Source organism: Aristolochia californica, unplaced genomic scaffold, assembly GCF_029961685.1.
Source record: "Aristolochia californica isolate CCGP_79_NKW_82.1479 unplaced genomic scaffold, dmAriCali1.0.hap1 SCAF_2, whole genome shotgun sequence".
Lineage (NCBI taxonomy): Eukaryota > Viridiplantae > Streptophyta > Magnoliopsida > Piperales > Aristolochiaceae > Aristolochia > Aristolochia californica.
This window is the reverse complement of record NW_027181881.1, coordinates 13,288,883-13,311,795: the sequence shown is the minus strand read 5'-3', so window position 1 is coordinate 13,311,795 and position 22,913 is coordinate 13,288,883. Positions and strand designations below refer to the sequence as shown.

Here is a 22,913-nt window from a genome sequence, read left to right as displayed (position 1 = left end):
GGTATTGGAAAATGGTGTATTGCGTTACGGAAGATTAGGGGCAAGTACGAGAGATATACATAATTTTTGAAAAATATAATAATAAAAGTATACCTGTTTTGCAATGTTAGTGTTGTTCGAATTGAAGGAGACCTACGACATCATCCAAATGTTTAAGTGAATCAAAATGAAGAAAAAAGGCACCGCCGTTCAGCCAACAACATTAGACATTTGAATAATTGAAGCAAAAAAAAAAAAAAAAAAAAAGGACTGAAAGATAGACCATTCTAATGCATGATTTGAATTTTTGAATGCCATATGATATAATAGAGAGATCGTTTGGATGGGGATTGAATACCGTTTGAGTTGTATGACCAATTACCTTATTGAAAATATTTCAAACTTTGATCCAACTTCGATAACCAAAATCTATAAGTGACCTTTCATGTATTTTCTCATGATTTTTAATCAAGAATTTGTTGAGTTTTATAAAAAAACAAAGTGGCCCTTTCACAAATGTTAGATTATAGGGTTTAATCCATTATAGAGGCTAGTGGTAAGAGGAGAAGAGAGAAGGAGAAGAAGAAGATGATGAGAGAAGAAGAGAGAAAGAGGAAAAGAGAGTGGATGAGTAGTGAGGACAAAGAGAGAACTGAAAGGCTTGAGAGAAAAAGCTTTCCTCCTAGGTTCTCTAATTAGGGTTAGATCCTCTCACCTTAATTTATATTGATAAGTCTTTGATAAAAATTACTAGAATGCCTCTTGGCCACTTAGAGAGAAAAATAACATAACATTGATTTGATGACCAAATTACATCATATTTTCTCAATATTCCCCCTCAAACTGGTGGTGCAAAGATATTAAACACCCCAAGCATGAAACATGACTATTGAACTGTAGTTGCTGCAATATGCTTTGGTGAAAATGTCTGCAAGTTGATTATTGAATGTAGTGCATAGTAAGAGCTCTAATCTTGAGTTTCTCATGAATAAAATGACAATCAATCTCATTGTCTTTTATCCTCTCATGAAACACTGAATTTCTAGTAATATGAAGAGCTACTTGATTGTCACAACGAAGTTGCATGTGGGTCTCTACTAGAAAACTAAGTCATGTAAGTAAAGATTGAAGGCATAGTATCTCACTAACTGCTCGTGCCATAACACTTGTATTCGGCCTCTGCATTGGATCGAGCTACGACACTTTGTTTCTTACTACATTGGGTCACTAGCTTACCATCAACCATTATACAAAAACTAGAGGTAGATTTCTTGTCACCAGGGGAACCTGCCCAATCTGCATCTACAAATCTTTCAACTCTAAAATTCTCATGGTTCTTATACAATAATCCTTGCCTTGAACTCTTCTTCAAATACCTCAATATCCTTGCAATTGAGAATGTTGAGGTATACACATGAACTGGATGATAACACTTATAGCAAAAGAAATATATGATATAGTAACAATGAAATAAATCAGCTTACCAACCAACCTTTGAAACTTGCCAACATCAACTTCATTTTTGGATTCTACATACAATTTGCCGTTGGGGTCCATAAGAGTGTCAAAGGACCCATTCATGTTGTTGGTCTGTTATGATCCCGGATCTGACATGACGATTCGTAGGGAGGAAGAAGAGAAAGACGAAAATCAAGCCGAAGGGAAACTTGACAACCCTAGGTTCTTTGAGGAGAACGCACACCCCTGAGCTCATTGAGGAGAACTCAAAATCCTTGTTTACACTAAATGAATGCTTGTATTTTCTCATTACTCTTGCCCCTTAAATAGGGTTCACCCTTATAAGGTTCAAGATAAAATATTACAAAAATACCCCTGTGGCCTATTAATTATTTAACCGAAATAAAATAAAGTAAATTAAAGAAAAAAATTAATTAGACTCTTAATAATGTTACTATGTGCATAACATTACACCCCTCTTGGGAGAAAATTTTTGTCCTCAAGCTCGAAGGTAGGGTATGCTTGCCTGTGCCGACGTCTCCACTTGTTCCCAAGTAGAATCCGCAGTATCTGTGTCAGCCCTTGGAAAAAAAAACTGGAGCATTCCACCCGAATTTTTTTTTTTTACGTTGCCAGCATCACTTGCTGTAGCACACCCCAATACGGTAAAGCACCATGATATGGAATGCAGGAACTACTTCCCTAGACAGCGCCTTCACCGCAATAGAAATTGCAACAGGTTGATTTATGCCCATTATAGAAGGGTCCACACCAACAACAATAAAATTGCTGAATACACCAAGAAATGATAATGCCTTCTGCTCTGCAATTAAACTTCTCATAAAGAGGATTGCACCAGCACCAACACCTACTTGGCTTGAGTTACCAGCAGTGATTGTGCCATCCTTCTTGACAACCATCTTTCGCTTAGTCTGGTCGGACACAAATGCATTATGAAACAACCATCATCCACAGAAAGCACAACATTTTTGTCCTCCTGATTTTTAGTGTCAATGATCTTTGTAGCCACTGAAGTAGTTGCTACAACAATTATGGGAGAGAATAGCAGAGTGGTCTTGATCTTGCCTGGTGACACCAATTCGATGAGGAACATATTCAGAAGTAATACCCAGAGGAGGAAAATCTGAAGCTTGCTGGAAATTCTTTAGCTTAGGGTGGATTGAGCCTTCCCACGTCATAGTATTTGTGGTCATCGAATCTAATCCAGCGCCAAGTCTTATGTCATCGAAGCCAGCTTGTATAGCGGCAACAACAGTAGTAACAACTTGAGGGCTAGAAGAACCTTGATGTTTCACAGTTCTGATTGGCACAGTTTCTGGAAACCTAGCATAGCATGCTTGCATTTTGCAAACCCGCATGCTAACATGGGCTGGAAAACCGGCAGCGTCGTCCAAGGATGCATGGCGATCCAACCCCAACACTAAGGCTGTTAAAGATCAAAAAAATTTCTGGAGCATCTGTGCAATTACCGCCAAAGAGTTATTTAGATTTCCAGAATTAACAACACCTATTTCATTCAGCATTGCTACTGCATCATGGTTTGCGTGGCTGTCTGGCAACATTGTGTTCTGCACTGCCATAGTAGCACTGTGTCCTTGGCTGTCTGGCAGCATTGTGGCCTTGGCACAACATCACTGTGTTTAGTGGAAGAACCTATGAGCCTCTCCCAAATAGAAAACATCATGGACTTCATAAGGCACTGCTGGTTCTACTCTCAGAACTATCAGCACAGTTTTCAGCAGTGCCATTGTTGTCAGCACTGGTTGTAGCAGTGCCACAGCAGCAACACTTATACTCTATTTAGACGCCGCCCAGAATTTAATATTTTTCCCGTCAACAACCATAAAAATCAGTTCCCACAACATAACATTCAAAATATGGCCAAGAGAATCTTCATCATTGAGAGTTTCCCTATCTGCCAACAATTTCTCAAAATCAATGGTATCAAGATATTCTTTACCAAAGACAACCCCTCTGCCACATAAGAGTGCATTTGAGACTAGATCAATGGCAGGTAACTCATTAAATACACCACGAGCATCATCAATGTTCCCACCATGCACAAACACATTCAAGTCTTGTCTCATTTGGTCAAAGTCAGAATATTCAAGGTGGTGCTCATCTGCATTATATTTTTCACTTTGTATTTTTTGCTAGTGTACCCTTATCTTCACTGCAATGGCAACAACAATTTTAAATATCAGCATAATCTTGAGCTCAAGAGCTCCACTAATAGTACATGCAGTAATAACAAAAAATATTTTTGTTGCTGTCTCGTTCCAGCCAGAATTAGCCACATCCTGCAGAGGAGTATCTATTGTGCCCACAACAACAGATAATTGTGTTCCATAAGTCACTAATGGTACTACTCGTAGAATTATCAGCACTGTTTTCAGCAGTGGCACTGTTGACAGCACTAGTTTCTGTAGTGCCATAGCACCAACACAAAAAAATTGGTGGAATAACCCAAGTGTTGCAAAACCAGCAGCTTCCTCCTGTCTCCTCTCCCGAATGCTTCCATCTAAGTCAGAAGCTCCAACATTTGCATCTTATGGGAGGCCTTCTTTACATACAACATCTATCAAAGTTGAATATGTAGCAACAGAGGGAAGAACATTAATTTTCTCTAATGAATCAAACAACTTAAATGCTTGCACTAGACATCCCTCATGGCACAAACCATTAATCACTGCATTATAAGTAACTATATTGCGATGGAGACCCTTGGCTCTCATCCTCTCATAGAGAACTAAAGCCACTTTAAGACATCCTTCTTTATAGAGCCCATCAACCACAACAGTAATTAAAATCATCCCTCCCATCATATTTTCCGCCATTTCCACAAAACCCAAACTGCTAAGCAGAGAATTGTAGTACTCCCCTTGTCTGCTAGGCATTTCATCATAGAACGGTCCGTCATCTTCCAAATTTCTTATCTCCTCTGGATTAGCTCCAACCCGTCTATCTGCTGGAGCCCATTTCTACTCTATAATAGCAGCAGCCAGTGGACAATTCATCCTACTATTCAACCCACCCATAGAAAAATCATTCATCTCCCATAGAATTATCTCGACCATTCCCGGAATACCCAAAAAATTTTCATTTCCATAACTCACACTTGGTTGAAGAATTTTGACAAACAGTGGTCGAGCAGCATACATATCATCCAAAAAATTTAACATAACGTTCTGAAATTGACTGTTATTGCTGGAAAAATGACCATAAACAGACACACTATTGTTATGTTCATCCACAACAATAGAATGCGTCCCATAAAAAGTGATATAATTCATCAACAAATCATTCCCAGCACACCCAAAAATTTATTATCTCCTGTTTTTTCCATGTTGGCTACCTTCTCATATTCAGAACTCCCACCGAACCGGGCCCGAGCAGCATACATGAGACCCAAAAAATTGAGCACAACGTTGTCAATTTGACCAAGAAATAACGCACATGTCCTGTTCGCATCAACAAAAAAACAAATCACCCCAATAAATTTTTTTATCATTCCTGGAATTCCCAATTTTTTTTTTATCAGTTCAGACACTACAATTCGAATTCCGTAAAAAATGGACTGTTTCTCTGCTTCACGGAACAGAAAAGCACCAGGCCAAAAATTTGAGCAGCATCACTACTACTCAACCCCTTGGAGTCCCTTCACCCCCATGGAAGAATCTTTTAGACATACCAATTGAGGGTGTTTTAGAAAATTACCCCAAAATGCGTTGAAGTTGGTACCCCGTTGGGCTGCTGAGAGTGAGATTGAGAGGGAGAGTCCAGAAGCCACAACCCACCAGACCTTTTTCCGAAAAATTTGCACCTTTTCTGACGGTGAACAACACCCCTTTGGGGCCTCTCCATTTGTAGATTTTCCGAGACAGTGGGCTCTCAGATTTTTTGCGTCTCTTGTTCTGGGAGACGTTTTGCGTCCCGTGAGAAGGATTTTTTTGAAGTTGAAAGCAAATCTGCCCTTACCGATGAGGTGTTTGCAGTATAAGCCTCCGATTTTGAATTTCCAGGGGCTTGGGACTGTTTCAATGGCTTGGCCTGCTCGGAGATTGTCAAATTTTCTAGCCCTTCTTTTTGCCTGTCCGAGACGGCGTCTCGAGCGAGTTTAGGTCGTTTGACCTTTTCTGCAGCAGTGAGATGCTTCTCAATTGCAAAAATTTTAATGGAAGTTTTACGCATTCCATCCTGCAAGGCTTCTTCCCATACTATAGTCCTGCACGTATTTCTTCCAATATATCGATCACGACAATCCATTTTCCTTGGGATGAAGAATCGCTCATTGTGTTCCCACTCTAATACCAAATGTTAAGCACCTAGCCAATACTACCCAAAAGACCGGCCTGGTAGGTAGCGAAAAGCCAAGTACTTAACCCAAGGATTATAACAATACTCCCACCGTTATGAGTCGATGTCCTTGGTGGCCCACTCTAGAGACACTGGTTATAGAGGTATAACTCTGATACCAGTTGTTATGGTCCTAGATCTGACACGATGATTCGTAGGGAGGAAGAAAAGAAAGACAAAAATCAAGCCGAAGGGAAGCTTGAAAACCCAAGGTTCTTTGAGGAAAATGCACACCCCTAAGCTGATTGAGGAGAACTCAAAATCCTTGTTTATGCTAAATCAATGCTTGTCTTTTCTCATTACTCTTACCCCTTAAATAGGGTTCACCCTTACAAGGTTCAAGATAAAATATTACAAAAATGCCCCTATGACCTATTAATTTTTTAACTAAAATAAAATAAAGTAAATGAATGAAAAAATTTTAATTAGACTCTTAATAATGTTATTGCGTGCATAACAGACTATGTCTTGTCTTTTGCCACTACAATTCCACTATAATGATGAAATTGTTTTCAAGAGAAATCGCTTCTCTAACCTCTTTGGTTGCAATAGATGCTGCTGCTCCAATGATAATACTCCAGGTGAAAAAAATCTTACAATGGCACCACCAAATATAAAGAAAAAATTAGGGCAATTGGATTACAAGTGTTAAATCCTCAACCCTTTAATGAAATAGCAGTCAATATATTGTTGACCTTTTGAGGGCTCTGTCCCCTTAACCCACAGGAGGGGAGCTCCTCGCTCCCCCTTCCAAGCCCCATGGAAGCTCTGATACTACTTGTTAGGAATTAGACACCTAATTCCAAACTAATGAGATCAATATTAATAAATGCAAAAGAAGGGAAAAAATAAGCATGAAAAAGCACAACAAGATTTATACAGGTTTGCCTCAAGGTGAGACTACGTCTTATCTTCCATCACTGCAATAATCCACTATGAAGATGAAATAGTTTACAAGAGAAATCTCACACTTATAGGTGTTTCTCTCTAACCTCTTGGGCTGCAACTTGAGATGCTCCTCAGATAAAGTGACAAAACCTTAATAGCAGTGCCCCTTAATTATAAAAAAAAAATTAGGGCAACCGTGATGCAAGAGTAAAATTCCAAAATTGATCTTAATGAAACAACAATTAATATATCTTGGACAAGGCGGAGGGTCCACCCCCACGAGGGGGGCCGACTACTTGACCACGACCAACTCAATGTAGGGTGTTAATTAGGTTCCACAACTTAACATGGTGTGGCTGAGAGGATAAACAAAACTTTCAACGAGTGTGCTAGGAGCATGAGATTATATGCGGAATTGCTGAAGATATTCTGGTATGAGGCTATTATCACCGCTGCCTATTTTATAAACAGAGGTCTCTCAACAGCATTGGATTGCAAAATACCAAAAGAGGTCTAGAGCAGCAAAAGAGGTAAACCTTTATTTCTTGAAAGTGTTTGGTTGTGTTTCTTATATTCATATTGATTATGTTTCTAGAAATAAATTTGATGCTAAATCTAAGATATGTTTCTTTATTGGCTATGGTGGTACCAAGTTTTGTTATCACTTTTGGGATGACCAAAGTCGTAAGGTTATCAAGGGCAAGGACATGATATTCAATGAAGGTGCCTTGTATAAAGACATATTGATAACAGAGTTGTTAGGTTCTTCCCTTGCCATGGATCGAGTCACCCTTCTTTCCTCTCTTCCCTCCATGGATGATCTTGACGTTGGAAGAGAAACCTTGTTTCTTGAACGAGTAATGGTGGAACTCAATTTAGAATGAAGGAGCTTTGGAGGAAGCTCAACCTTGGACCTCAAAGGGAGAATCTGACCTTGACCTCTGAGGGAGAATCAAACCTGTAAAATATAATTTTCTCAATACTTGCCTCTCTTTTCCTTCACGTCTCCCTAAATAGGGCTGAGGATGAAAATACAAAGATGACCCATTAAGTCAAGTGGTTCACGCCACATTACACTGAACCAACCCACATTAAACCAAACCAAATAAAGTAAACCAAACCGAATTGAAATTACATGAAAAGTAAATTGACATAATTTAATTCCTATGCCTATGGATAACTCGTGATGCTATGGAGTCCATAACATCACCCCCCCTTGGAGAAAGAGCTTGTCCTCAAGCTCAAAGTATAGGTAGAGGGTGTGAAACGCCGCTAATGGCTCCCATGTCATGTCACTGGGGTCAGCATCAGCCCATTGCACTAAGATCTCCCAATCACCGTGAATACGACGAGTTTGTAATACCTGTGCTGGGGTAGAAAGTACACGTCCCTTATGGAGTGGTGGCAGCGGGGTGTGCATCATGGGCGAATCACCATGGAAGGCCTTTAATTGTGAGACATGGAAGACGTTGTGAATTCTGGCCTCTGGCGGAAGTTGCTATCTGTAGGCCACTGTCCCAATGCGGTCCATCACCTGAAAAGGACCATAATATTTTGGAGAGAGCTTGTGACGTTTGTAGGCTATCAATGACAGTTGCCTGCAGTGTTGGAGACGCAACCAAACATAATCTCCAGGAGAAAAGAAGACTTCCCGGTGCTTCTTGTCATAATATTGTTTCATAGAATTTTGTGCATTCTGTAGATGAGTGCACACCTCTGTGATGAAAGTGTCTCTTTCAGCCAATGCTTGGTCCAAAGTTGTGACTTTCGAGGCCCCTGGTTCATAGGCTAAAAGACGGGGAGGTTCTCTACCATATACCACCTTGAATGGGGTTGTGCCGAGAGCACTGTGGTAGGAGGTGTTGTAACAGAACTCAGCCCACGCGAGCCACTTAACCCACCTCTTAGGTGAGTCCCCCATGAAACAGCGGAGATACATTTCAATGGTTCTATTGACGACCTCTGTCTGACCATCAGTCTGTGGATGGTAGGCTGAAGAAAAGGCTAACGTTGTGCCTTGTAACTTGAAGAGTTCTTTCCAGAATGTACTTGTAAAGATTGCATCCCTATCACTGGTAATTGAATTAGGCATCCCATGTAATCGTACAATGTTATCCATAAAAATTTGAGCTACCTGCGTTGCAGTGTAAGGATGTGCCAGAGGAATGAAATGCCCATATTTAGAGAAATGATTCACCACTACCAGGATAACAGATTTACCTGACGAAGAGGGAAGTCCATCTATGAAGTCCATAGAAATATCAGACCAGACCTGTGACGGAAGCTGAAGTGGTTGGAGCAATCCCGCTGGACTTAATGTTTCTGCTTTATTCCGTTGACAAGTCTGACAACCCGCCACATAATCAGCTATACTGTGCTTCATGCCCCTCCAATAAAATTCCCTACTGATTCGAAAATATGTTTTCTGTCGGCCCTCATGTGTACTGTGATGGAAGGAGGCCAAAATGTTGTTAATCAGAGGGGATGTGTGGTGTAGAAAAATTCTGTTTTTGTAGAGGACGAGATTGTCCTGAACCGTCCAATGTGGTGTCGTTGTGCCCTGCTGGATATCCTTGCATAAGGAGATAATATCTAGGTACTGTTGTGCCTCTTCCTGTATAGAATCCAACAAGAGAGCTCTGGGCTGACTGATGGCGTTTAATTGCGGCTCTAGAACGTCCCGACGAGATAAGGCATCAGCCCCTACATTCAAACTTCCCGATTTATACTCGACAGAAAAGTCAAGTATCAAAGTGTGTGGCTGGTGATATGCCTACACTAGTAATTTTAGCCCCATTGGCTACTGATACAGAAAGATCATTCTGTTGCTATACTACTAACCCAAGTTGTTCTGCCGCCTGCTGACTGATGAAATTATGTGTACTACCCGAGTCAACTAAAGCCAGTAATTATAAATGATGTAATTGGGCTTTAACCTACATTGTGCTTGCACTGCGTAGACCAGTCATAGCATGAAGGGAAATCTCTGGATCTTCGTGGTGAGTTTCCACAATTTCTTCCTCTTGTGGTATTTCGTCTCCATCCTCCCACAGACATATACTGAATAATCGTTTGCAGTGGTGACTGAAAACATACTGTTCATCACAATTAAAACAGAGGCCCTTGGCCTTTCTCTGCTCCATTTCCTGTCTAGTAAGTTTTTTGAAGTAAGGAGCAGGTGGAGCTGAATTAGAGATGTCTGGGCGTGGGGCTGCACTGTCTCTAAATCCTGGAGGTCCATAGGAATGGTTTGGTGCAGAGGCATTGTGCCGTCCTAGCCAAGCTGGTTTTCTGACCAGTGACTCCTTTAGAACACGCTGCTTGTGATCAATTGCTCTGGCTAAATTCATAGCGTGGTCTAAATCTATAGGAGCATGTAATTCAACTTCTAAACACAGAGCTTTTGTCAAACTAGCAGTAAAAATATGAACATACTGTGTGTGGCTAACAAACTGGTTTGCTCGGGCTAACCTTTCCTAGAAGGTTTTTTGGTACACCTCTAGTGTTCCAGTTTGTTTGTAATTGATTAATTCGCCCAATGGATTGCAACTAGCAGGAGGACCAAATCTCATCATGCAAGACTGTCTAAAAGTTGCCCAATCCTGAACCACTTGGTCATTTCGAAATTGGTGGTACCATAGAAGCGCTTCATCACGCATGTGGTAGGCGGCCAAACACACTTTCTCATCTGCAGGTGTTTTTTGATGGTAAAAGAACTGATCACACTTGGCTAACCAAATCAAAGGGTCCTTAGACCCATCATACGTAGGAAAGTCAAGTTTTAAATACCTGGGCACAGTGTTTGGTCCTTGAACGGCAGGCCCCAGATGGGAATGGTGTTGACGCATTGGTGGTTGTGGGGGAGGTGGTGGGTGGAATGGATGGTGTTCGGCCGGTGGAGAGTAGGCAGCTGGAGGTTGGGCTCGTGTATCATGGTCCTCTTGTCCCCAAAGGAGAGCTTGGATGGCAGCATCCATTGATTTTATTGCCTCACGCAAATCAGAGGTTGTTTGACGCACCTCTTCCAGGGCATGAGCCTGGTTATCTGTCCTTTGCCTATTATCTTCCACTAACTGTCTCAAATCGTCAGGGGAAGAGGAATCCCCAAGGGTGGACCTGTCTGATACCAAGATGTTAGGTTCTTCCCTTGCCATGGATCGAGTCACCCTTCTTTCCTCTCTTCCCTCCATGGATGATCTTGACGTTGGAAGAGAAACCTTGTTTCTTGAACGAGTAATGGTGGAACTCAATTTAGAATGAAGGAGCTTTGGAGGAAGCTCAACCTTGGACCTCAAAGGGAGAATCCGACCTTGACCTCTGAGGGAGAATCAGACCTATAAAATATAATTTTCTCAATACTTGCCTCTCTTTTCCTTCACGTCCCCCTAAATAGGGTTGAGGACGAAAATACAAAGATGACCCATTAGGACAAGTGGTTCACACCACATTACACTGAACCAACCCACGTTAAACCAAACCAAATAAAGTAAACCAAATCGAATTGAAATTACATGAAAAGTAAATTGACATAATTTAATTCCTATGCCTATGGATAACTCGTGATGTTATGGAGTCCATAACAAGAGTCTAAGAGCTCAAGTGATGAAACCAAGAAGTTTGAAGTGATTGAGTTGAGAGTTCTTCCAACTATTGAGATGAAGAATATTGCTCAAGAAGACCAAGAGAACATATCCCTATAAGTAAATCAGAACATTCCCGTGACTGAACTCAGAAGATTTACCAGAACTAGCAGACCACCACAAAGGTACTCCCCTGCACTAAATTATATGTTATTGACTGATAAAGGTGAACCAGAGAGTTATGAGAAATTTGTGCAAGTCGATGAATCAACCAAGTGGGAGTGGCCATAAAGGACGAGATGGATTCACTGTTATCAAATAAGACATGTCAGTTGATTGAGTTACCAAAAGGGAAGAAGGCCTTGCAGAATAAATGGGTGTACCAAATAAAAGATGAACATAATGTTAGCAAGCAGTACAAGGCAAGACTGGTGGTAAAGGGTTTTCAACAAAAAAAATGACATTGGCTACATTGAGATTTTCTCTCTAGTAATGAAATTGACTACTATTCGAACAGTGCTCGGACTAGTGGCAAATGAAGACTTGCATTAGAGCAGTTGGATGTAAAGGCAACCTTTCTTCATGGTGATTTGGAGGAAGATATTTACATGATGAAACCACAGGGTTTCAAAGCACAAGGAAAGGAGAAAATGGTGTGCAAACTTCAAAAGAGTTTTCATGGTCTTAAACAAGCTCCAAGACAATGGTATAAGAAGTTTGACACCTTTATGAGTATTAATGGTTTCTTGAGGTGCCAGGTGGATCATTTTTGTTATGTGAAGAAGCTTGATGATACCTACATGTATATGCTGAAGACATGTTGATAGTAGGTGTTTGCAAAAGGGAAATAGATAAATTGAAAAGGGAGTTGTCTAAGAAGTTTGCAATGAAGGATTTGGGTGTCACAAAAAAAATCCTTAGGATGAGAATTACTAGGGACATTATGTTATGGTCCCAGATCTAACACGTGGATTCGTAGGGAGGAGGAAGAGGAAGACGAAGATCAAGCCAAAGGGAAGCTTGAAAACCCTAGGTTCGTTAATGATCGTTGAGGAGAGCTCAAAACCTGTTTAACCTAAAATTAATACTTGTCTTTCTCATTACTCTTACTTCTTAAATAGGGTTCACCCTTACAGGGTTTAAGATAAAATATTACAAAAATACCCCTATAAATGAAATATTCAAAAAATACCCTGTGGCCTAAAACTGAAATAAAATAAAGTAAATTAAAGAAAAAAATTAAAATAATAATGTTATTGCGTGCATAACATTACACCCCCTGGGAGAAAGTGTTTGTCCTCAAGATCGAAGGTTGGGTCTGTACGCCGATGTCTCCACCTGTTCTCAAGTAGCATCCACAGAGCTGTGTCCTCCCTTTGGACGGTCAAAACTTGAGTATTCCACCTGAGTAGCAAATTTTTTTTGTTTCCTAGTGTGTCCTCAAGGTCGCAGGGAGGGATGTGTGTCGAACGTCACCACATCTCCCCCAATAGCCTTGCTGCCCTGCATCAGTCTTGGACTAGTGTGAAACAACCCTTCACGGTGGCCCCCCATTGGCCAGGTGGCACTGCCTACAATTTTCCAGCATGGCAGCAACAATTGTCAATGCAGGATCAAGGCACTGGAAAATACATCCCATGAAAAGCATTTGTCCAATATTTGGATCCAAAGGAAGAGTGTAAAACTCCATTGGCCTAGCATCCATATAAAGCCGATTGTGTTTGTAAGGAGACTTGCGTATTACAGTCTCACAGAATGAAACTACTAGAGGAGAAACAATGATTTCAGGTCCACCCACGAAGTAATCTTGCAAATCCTTAAGGCAGATATCAAGATGGAGGTCTCCAGCTCCTGCTACAATATTTACACCACTCTCTGCAATTGCACAAACAACCATATGATCTGACTTGGCCGACCGTTTCAAACCTTCAACAAGCTTGGGAAGATCTGAAGCAACTCTGCATTGGACAGCAACACGCACAACTGGGGACACAGAAAACTTCATGGATCGAAATGGGTGAGCAACTACTTCTTTCTCACCAATCAAAGTAGCAGTAATGAACTGATCCAATCCAACCAAAGACTCTGTTTTTCCATAAGGAACAACTTCAGCAGACTCCTGCTCTGTCCCCATCCAAATGACAGTTCTCTGGACGTTTTTCACATATAAATCATTCTGCTGGCCCGGTGCATAATTTGGGCCCATAATTCTGACCTTCATACCAGTGCAGACCTTACCAGCAAAGGGACGTCCAAACGCAAAAAAATGACCTTTATCAGAGGCAGGAATCATCTTAGAAACATAAAGGATAAATGGACCATCCAGAGCACAGTTGCTTATAGGTTTCCCAAGTACTGCTACAGTACCATCCGTCATGTACTCCTAACCATGATCACCAACCCCTTCAACCACAACTTTAGCCCCATTGTTACGCACACAAAACCTCTCAACAGCAGTGCCATTCATAATTTGCACCAATTCCAGAAAACCCAAATTTCTAATCAATAAATGATAGTATTCCCCCTGTCTGCCAGGTATTTCATCAAACCACTACCCGTCCTCTTCCAATTTTCTTATCATCTCTGAAGTAGCTCCAACCTGACTATCTAGTGGAGCCCATTTCTGCACTGTAATAGCAGCAACCAATGGACATTTCGTCCTACTGTGCAACCCGGCCACAAAAAAATCATACATTAAGTCATCCACTCTCTTTGTCGTAGGAGATTTTTTAAATAAGTATGAAATACAATGACTGGTATTTGAATTTGCATCTTCCTCAATGGCGTGTGAAGTGTCTCAGAATTTATCCAGTATGCTATCTTGTGTACACATGAACTAGTAAATAGATTTCTTCAAACCATCATAGCCCCAACGGTAATCAATATGGGAAGCATAATCAGGGTATGAGGAAATCTTTTCACCATCATCTTTAGGCTGATTTATACCTGGATAATACATTGCCCTCCTCCTTCTATAGATAATTGCATCAAAATCTATTGGCTGGAATTTACCAGACTTCAGAAAATTAATTGTTTCAAAAATTGGCATTGCAGTAGAAAGAGCAAATCTTGTGAATCTTGCCCTTTGAGAATCAAACGTGCCACCCTTTAAAACACATAACTGTCTCAATTTGGCAATAACCACATCTTTCCCTTCATATCCTTGACTAAAACATTGTACAGGATCAGGTGCACAATATCTCCTATGATTAATACTCTGAGATTTGCATTGCTTGCTAATTGTGAATGCCTGAGGACAGTACCAAGGTATGTAGTGAGGTGTGAACTTGCTGTATCTGACTTGTTCAAGTAACTATGCTGTACCCTTGAAATCCTTCACAAATTGCATCAGCATGTCACTCTTATGCCCACGTTCATAATTGCTATTGGTCCACAACTCATACTCCACCCGGTCATCTGGGTGGGGCACTGCTTCTATCCTGTCAAGGTTCACATTAACCATTCCCCCACTAGCAATAACCTTCTGTGCAGAACCAAGAAATCTATCTCCATACTTTGCAGAACCAAGAAATGACAAATTTAACTTACTATCATGTGAATATCCTATTACAGTAGGGCCCTTAGAACTACCTGTTATGGTAGCATATATACCACTCAACACATTTATCAAGTTCCCTACAAAAACCTTGCATGAAGTAAGTAGACCAAACTCAGAAAACAATTGGTTCAGCTTCTCATCATCGATGCTATCAACCAGGTTCTTCAAGTACAGGTTCACCCCTTGGTACTGGTCTACAATCACCTTATAAATTTGCTCAAACCGTCCCTTCAATCCCATCTCACTTTATGATTTCTTCAAAGCCTTCCCAAAATACCACTCCTTGTCATCAATTTTTTTTTTGTCATGAAGCCCCTCAATGGCAAGAGCAGCATCTGCTGCATTCTCAAAATTAACCAATCCAAAACATTGGAATTTCCCATCTCTGTCTCTCATTACTACAGACATGGGACCCAAAAAATTAAGCCCCCAATATCCAATTTGACAATGGACATATACACAGGGACTATGCTCATCAACAGAAAAACAAAGCCCCCCCAAAAAAATTCTCCCCAGTCCCCATAAAACTTTTTCTATGGATACCGGCATGCTCAGAAAAATTTCACCTTGAAATTCAAACACCCAAGCCTGAATCCCAGCAATTGGGTACTGGTTCTCTGCTTCACAGAACAGAGAAGCTCCGTCTCCACTTTTCGAGCAACGTTGTTGCTGTTTAAGCCTTCAGAGCCCCATCAACCCCATGGAACAACCGATTTGACATAAAATTCGATGGCGGTTCATAAACTTACCCCCAAAGGCGTTGAAATTTTGTTTCCACTAGGTTGCCGAGGGCAAGATTGAGCAAAAATTTGTCTGACGGAGCCGCCGAAGTCTCCTCCTTCTCTGGTGGAGGACCGCAGCCCTTTGGGGCTTCGACGCTTGGAGATTTTCCGGGATAGAGGGCTCTCAAAAACATTTTCTAGTCGGAACAGTCGTCAAAAAAATTTCCTTCTCCTATCCGGAATCGAGTGTTGCTTGTCGTGACCCCTCTTTGGTGTGATTTTGGAATTTCTGGGCCCTCTTTTCTTGCTCGGGAATTTTACGCATGACATTCCTATTTGGAGATTGCCATTGTCCCCAATTTCGGATTAGAGGTGGCACCCAAATCATTTAGTTCCAACGATGTTGTGGCAGAAAACCCTTCTGATTTCCCCAAAGCTTGGTCCCAACTGTTCGGATTTGGATTTCCATGAATCTTCTGTTCGGAAAGACGTATGGCGTCGAATGGGAATGGGTTTGATGTCGAACCCCATTCTGGATTTTCCGATGAAGGGTGTGCTGAATACCCTTTTGATTTTGGAATTTCTGAATCCCTATTTTTTGGATGTCGCCGCCGCTGGAGATACAGAGGGCTCTCTGATTTCTTGCTTCTCCTGCCCATCCGAGACAGCGTCACGATCAACTGCCTCTCTTTTAGTGCTTATTTCTTGCTTGGAGATTTGAGGTCGTTTGACCTTTTCTGCGACAACCAGTTGTTTCCTTGCACAAATTTTTTTAATGGAAGTTTCACGCCATTCATGTATTCTTTCCACTTTATTATGAATACTCCGTTCATGTTCTTCTGCCAATTCTCTGCGCATAGCCATCCATTCTTCTAGGGATAATTCTCTGCACATGGCAATCCATTCTTCTAGGGAATGGCTCATTGTGTTCCTGCTCTGATACCAGTTGTTATGGTCTCGGATCTGACATGTGGATTCGTAGGGAGGAGGAAGAGGAAAATCAAGCCAAAGGGAAGCTTGAAAACCCTAGGTTCATTAAGGAGAACGCACACCCCTGAGCTCGTTGAGGAGAACTCAAAACCCTGTTTAGCCTAAAATCAATGCTTGTCTTTCTCATTACTCTTACCCCTTAAATAGGGTTCACCCTTACAAGGTTTAAGATAAAATATTACAAAAATACCCCTAAAAATGAAATATTCCAAAAATACCTATGTGGCCTAAAACTGAAATAAAAAAATTAAATTAAAGAAAAATAATTAAAATAATAATGTTATTACGTGCGTAACACATTGATGTCTTGAAACTATCACAAGAAGAATATGTGAAGAAGATGCTAAGCAGGTTCAACATGAATGATGCAAAACTAGTGAGTATTCCTTTAGCTAGTCACTTCAGGCAATTTAAGGAGTAGTCACCTTCTACAAAAAAGGAGCGAGCCAACATGGCCAATGTGCCTAATGCTTCTGCTATTGGCAGTCTCATGTATGCCATGGTGTGTACTCGACAAGACATAGCTCATGTAGTGGGAGTTGTGAGCTATCTGGGTAATCAACATTTGGAAGCAGTGAAGTGGGTTCTTAGGTATTTGAAAGGCACTAAAGACTCAACCTTATGTTTCAAAAAGTCAGACTTGGGATTATAGGGTTATGTAGATGCTAAAATGGTTGGAGACATTGATGGCAGGAAGAGTACCACTGGATATGTATACACATTGGGTGGTACAGTAGTTAGTTGGGTCTCTAAGTTACAGAAGATAGTTGCTCTTTCTAGCACTGAGGCAGAATACGTCATCATGATCGAAGCCAACAAAGAGATGGTATGGCTGCAATCTTTTTGGGAAGAATATGTTATATTGTGACTGTTAGAGTGCTATACATTTAGCAAAAAATCATGTTTATCATGCCTGAACAAAACACATACAGGTGAATTATCACTTCATCATATCAGATCTGAAGGATAGAGTCTTAGCACTTGAGAAGATTCAAGGAAGTCAGAATTTGGCCAATATGTTGACAAAGACTGTTATGATCGAGAAATTGAAGTTGTGTTACGCTGAGTTGGTTGCTGATGGAGAACCTTTGGATATTATCGGTATTGGTAATGTCAGTTTGAAAATGTCAAATGGGTCAGTGTGGAAAATTCACAAGGTGAGGCATGTGCCAAAACTTATGCGTAATCTGATCTCAGTAAGGCAGCTTGATGATGAAGGTCATATTGTGACTTTTAATGGTGCTGCTTCGCAAGTAACTAAGGGAGCTATGGTAGTTGCACGAGGAGTTAAAACTAGAACTCTTTACATCACTTCCAGTTGCAGAGACACGGTTGTAGTTGTTAATGTTGTTACTGATTCTTACTAGTAGCACTATAGGTTCAGTCACATGAGTTAGAAGGGAATGAAAGTCCTTCAGTCCAAAGTGAAGCTACTAGGGTTAAAAATAGTAAATAATAGTTTGTGTGAAGGCTGTTTTTTTGGCAAGCAGAAAAGGGTTAGATTTTCTAAGGTTGGAAAGGAACAAAAGACAACAAAATTGGAGTTAGTTCACACAGATGTGTGGGAGCCTTCAACTGTTACTTCCCTTGGTGGTTCTAACTACTATGTGACATTTATTGATGATGCAAGCAGAAAGGTATGGGTTTATTTTTTGAAAAAGAAATTTGAAGTCTTTGATACATTCAACAGATGGAGAACAATGGCTGAGAATGAGATAGATTTGAAGGTTAAGTGCTTGTAGTCAGATAATTGGGGAGAATACGTAGATGATAATTTCAAGTGATACTATCCCGATAATGGAATCAAGATGAGGACGACCATTCTTGGAAAACCTCAACAAAATTATGTGGCAGAGAGGATGAATAGGACTTTGAACAAGGAGTATGAGATTGCATGCAGGATTGCCAAAGATGTTATGCTCTGAGGCCATTAGTACTGTTGCCTATTTGATCAATAGAGGTATCTCAAAACCATTGGATTGCAAAATACCAGAAGAGGTTTGGAGCGACAAAGAGGTAGACCTTTCTTTCTTGAAAGTGTTTGGTTTTGTTGCTTATATTCATATTGATTTTGTTGTTAGAAGTAAACTTGATGATAAATTTAAATTATGCTTCTTCATTGGCTATGGTGGTATCAAGTTTAGTTCTTGCTTCAGGGATGACCAAAGTCGAAAGGTTATTGGGAGGACAAGATCTTCAATGAAGGTGTCTTGTATAAAGATAGGTTGAGAACAGATTCTAAGAGCACAAGCAATGTAGCTAAGAAGCCTGAAGTGATTTAGTTAAAAGATCTTCCAATTATTGAGATGGAGAATATTGCTCAGGAAGACCAGGAAAATATACCCCCAGAAGTAAATCAAAACATTCCTATGACTGAACTCAAGAGATCTGCCAGAACTAGCAGACCACCATAGATGTACTCCCCAGCACTGAATTATATTTTATTGACTGGTAAAGGTGAACCAGAGAGTTATGAGGAAGCTGTGCAAGTTGATGAATCAACCAAGTGGGAGTTGGCCATGAAGGACGAGATGGATTCACTGTTTTCCAATCAAACATGGTATTTGACCGAGTTACCAAGGGAAGAAGGCCTTGCAGAATAAATGGGTGTACCGAATAAAAGACGAACATGATGACAACAAGCAATACAAGGCAAGAATGGTGGTAAAAGGCTTTTGAACCAAAAGAAGGCATTGACTACACTGAGATTTTCTCTCCAGTAGTGAAATTGACTACTATTCGAACAGTGCTTGAACTAGTAGCAAATGAAGACTTGTACTTAGATCAGTTGGATGTAAAGATAACTTTTCTTCATGGTGATTTGGAGGAAGAAATTTACATGAAGAAGCCATAGGGTTTCAAAGCACAAGGAAAGAAGAAAATGGTGTGCAAACTTCAAAAGAGCTTGTATGGTCTTAAAAAGCTCCAAGATAGTGGTATAAGAAGTTTTAGACCTTTATGAGTAGTAATGGATTCTTAAGGTGCTAGGCAAATCATTGTTGTTATGTGAAGAAGCTTGATGACTTCTATATAATTCTACTACTATTTGTTTATGACATGTTGATAGTAGGTGCTTTCAAATAGGAAATAAATAAGTTGAAAAGGGAGTTGTCCAAGAAGTTTTCAATGAAGGATTTTGGTGCTGCGAAACAAATTCTTGGGATGAGGATTACTAGAGACATTGATGTCATGAAACTGTAACAAGAAGAATATGTGAAGAAGGTGCTAAGTAGATTCAACATGAATGATGCAAGACTAGTGAGTACTCCTTTGGTTAGTCACTTTATGCTTTCTAAGGAGCAGTCACCTTCTACAGAGCAAGAGCGAGCCAACATGGCCAATGTGCTTTATGCTTCTACTATTTGTAGACTCATGTATGCCATGGTGTGCACTAGACCAAACATAGCTAATGCAGTGGGAGTTGTGAGCAGATATATGAGTAATCCGGGTAAACAACATTGGGAAGCAGTGAAGTGGATTCTCAGGTATTTGAGAGGCAGAATTGACTTAGCCTTATGTTTCAAAAAGTGAGACTTGGGATTACATGGTTATGTAGATGCTAACATGGCTGGACACATTGATGGCAGGAAGAGTACTGTTGAATATGTATTGACATTGGATGGTATAGCAATTAGTTACTCTAGGTTGCAGAAGATAGTTGCTTTTTCCACCACTGAGGCAGAATATGTCATCGTGACCGAAACCAACAAAGAGATGGTATGGCTGTAGTCTTTCTGGGAAGAATTAGATCTCAATCATGGGAGGAATGTGTTGTATTGTGATAATCAGAGTGCTATTCATTTAGCAAAGAATGATGTTTATCATGCCAGAACAAAGTACATACAGGTGCATTATGACTTCATTAGAACGGCTCTGAAGGATGGAGTCTTAACACTTGAGAAGATTCATGGGAGTCAGAATCTGGTTGATATGTTGATGAAAACCGTTACGATCAAGAAAATAAAGTTGTGTGCAACTTCAATTGGAGTTCTCTTTGAGGATTGAGAAGTTTTTGCTGTTGCAGAGGAGATATTGATGATGGATTAGTTTCCAAGTGAGAGATTTTTAAGTTGTAGTGCCTAATTAACGCCTTACGCAGAGTTGGTCGCTGATTGACCTTTGCGGTAAGGTCATTGTGGGGGTTGGAAGGGGGCGCGGGTGGAGCCCCCGTCCGATCCACTATATATTGATTGTTGTTTCATTAAGGACAGTTTGAGAATTTCACTCTTATAATACGGTTTCCCTAATTTTCTCTTTAAATTGGGGGGCGTCGCTATTAGGGTTTTATGATCTTAATCCGAGGAACATCTCGAGTTGCAGCCTAAGAGGTTAGAGGAAAATACCTGTAAGTGTGCGATTTCTCTTGTAAACTATTCCATCTTCATAGTAGATTACTACAATGGTGGAAGATGGGACGTAGTCTCACCTTGAGGTGAACATGTATAAATCTTGTTGTGCTTTTACGTGCTTGCTTTTCCCTTCTTTCATGTTTATTATTATTGCTCCCGTTAGTTTGGAATTAGGGTGTCTAATTCCTAACAATTTCTTCCTTACCTAGCCTGGTTATTTCACGTTCATCATCATGGGATCCTAAATCCAACATAGTATTAGAACTATGGGTTTAGGATCCCGAGAAGTTGTTGATAAATCAAGTTTTTAATCAACATTCTTGGTGGAGCTTTGTTGTTGAAGAAGGATCGAAATTGAGCATCTCGTGCTCATGTAAAAGATAAGTTTTTGCTTTATTTTTTTCCTATGAGGTGATTAATGATTTTTGTCTTAGAAATAAGGATTGTGACTGAGCATGATTGGTTCTAGATTGAATGAAAATTGAGTGTTATTCTATCTTATATATTACCATAAGAGTACTAGCTTCAGTTTCATCAAATCCATGCAAGATTCGATAAAGGAGCAGATTTATGTTTGATGCTACTGTGAAGCCATGGAAAATCATTTATCTAGATCATCCCTTATTTTCTTCTTGTTGTAATTGTGGTTTTTTATGATCGAACCTATGCGTATATACATTGAACTTCTTAGAAGATTGTTGTTCATTGCTTTCTTGTTTTTTCTTCATTGAGTAGTTGATGGATTCTTGAATTGCTACAAGGAAAAAAATTGAAAGGAAGATGTTGTGTTTTGTCATGTTGAAGGCTTTCTATATTGGATTATACTATGTGATTCCTAACTTAAAATATTCAAGAGAAACAAGGAAGTCAAAGGTTGTGATCTTTAATACAAGTTGGCGCATATAATCTAGAAGGAAAGTTTCCTTCTTTACAAAATATTCTGATTTTGTCCAAGATCTCTTGAGATTTTATTTGATTTTAAGATTCTTTCTTAATTAAGGAAGATATGAAATCTATTTTAGATTATATCGGCCAGCACGTAGAGTAATTAGCCTCTTGATTAGGGTGAAGATATGATGTTATTAGGTGGCACTGATGTAATTAGTTTACGGTTTCTGTCACTTATTCATTTTTATTAGGGTGAAGGGTATACTTGTAATATTGATACTTTTGATACCTATAAATATGACATATGGGGAAGGGTATGGCCTAAGTCCAACCCTAAAATATTATAATAATGCCCCTAAAACTTTAACCTAATAACATCAATGCCATCTCTATGAGATGACTCTTTATTTACCATCTTGCCATCATTGTATGGACCTTCTCTTTGGTCTATGGGCCTTGAACTCATCTTCTACATCTCTTGGATGGGTGGGCCTTCCTTGGTTTGGGCCCATCTTTCAGGATGTAGAATTTCAGGTCCCATGATAAGAACCTCAACCAAAGTAAGAAGAAGATGGAGAAGAGAAAGAGGAGAGATCTACTACCAAAGGGAGAGAGTTTGGAAGAGGGAGAAGAGAGAGCGCCTACCAAGGAGGGAGAGAGCTTGGACGATTTTGAGAAAAGGGGGAGAGAGCTTGATGCCCTACCTCTTAGCCAAGAGCCTCTATTTATAGCTTTTTACAATGCCCATAGGGCTACAATATTACAAGAGAAGAGACATAAAAGAGACAAGTAATTACAATTTCATGCCATCTTTATGAGAAGTCTTCTTTTTTACCAATATGCCACCTCTTTGATGTGTGGGCTATCTCACCTTGGATGTATGGGCCTGAGCCCATCTTCTAACACTCCCCCTCAAGCTGGAGGAGAAAAAAATCATAAATACCCAGCTTGTCACATATGAAGGATAGGATCTTAGACATAACTGGTTTAGTAAGAATCGCTACTTGCACTTGTGATGAAACATCTATGAGGGAGATTATACCCACTTGAAATTTTTCCCGTATAAAGTGGTAGTCCACCTCAACGTGTCTGGTCCTTTCATGGAAGACTAACTTCAAAGTAA

At 40.1% G+C, this 22,913-nt stretch overlaps 2 protein-coding genes across 2 annotated transcripts; one reads left to right on the top strand and one right to left on the bottom strand.

Annotated features, from left to right (window-relative positions):
• Positions 1-12,357: 12,357 nt before the first annotated feature.
• LOC137956527 (elongation factor 2-like) lies at positions 12,358-15,841 on the bottom strand. The gene has a single exon (XM_068804062.1). It carries the CDS (start codon positions 13,657-13,659, stop codon positions 12,820-12,822), a length of 840 nt encoding a protein of 279 aa, XP_068660163.1. The 5' UTR covers positions 13,660-15,841; the 3' UTR covers positions 12,358-12,819.
• Positions 15,842-17,004: 1,163 nt separating this feature from the next.
• LOC137954899 (secreted RxLR effector protein 161-like) lies at positions 17,005-17,920 on the top strand. Its single transcript, XM_068801792.1, has 2 exons — positions 17,005-17,144; positions 17,671-17,920. The coding sequence occupies exons 1-2, from the start codon at positions 17,005-17,007 to the stop codon at positions 17,918-17,920; spliced, it is 390 nt and encodes a 129-aa protein (XP_068657893.1).
• The last annotated feature ends 4,993 nt before the right edge of the window (positions 17,921-22,913 follow it).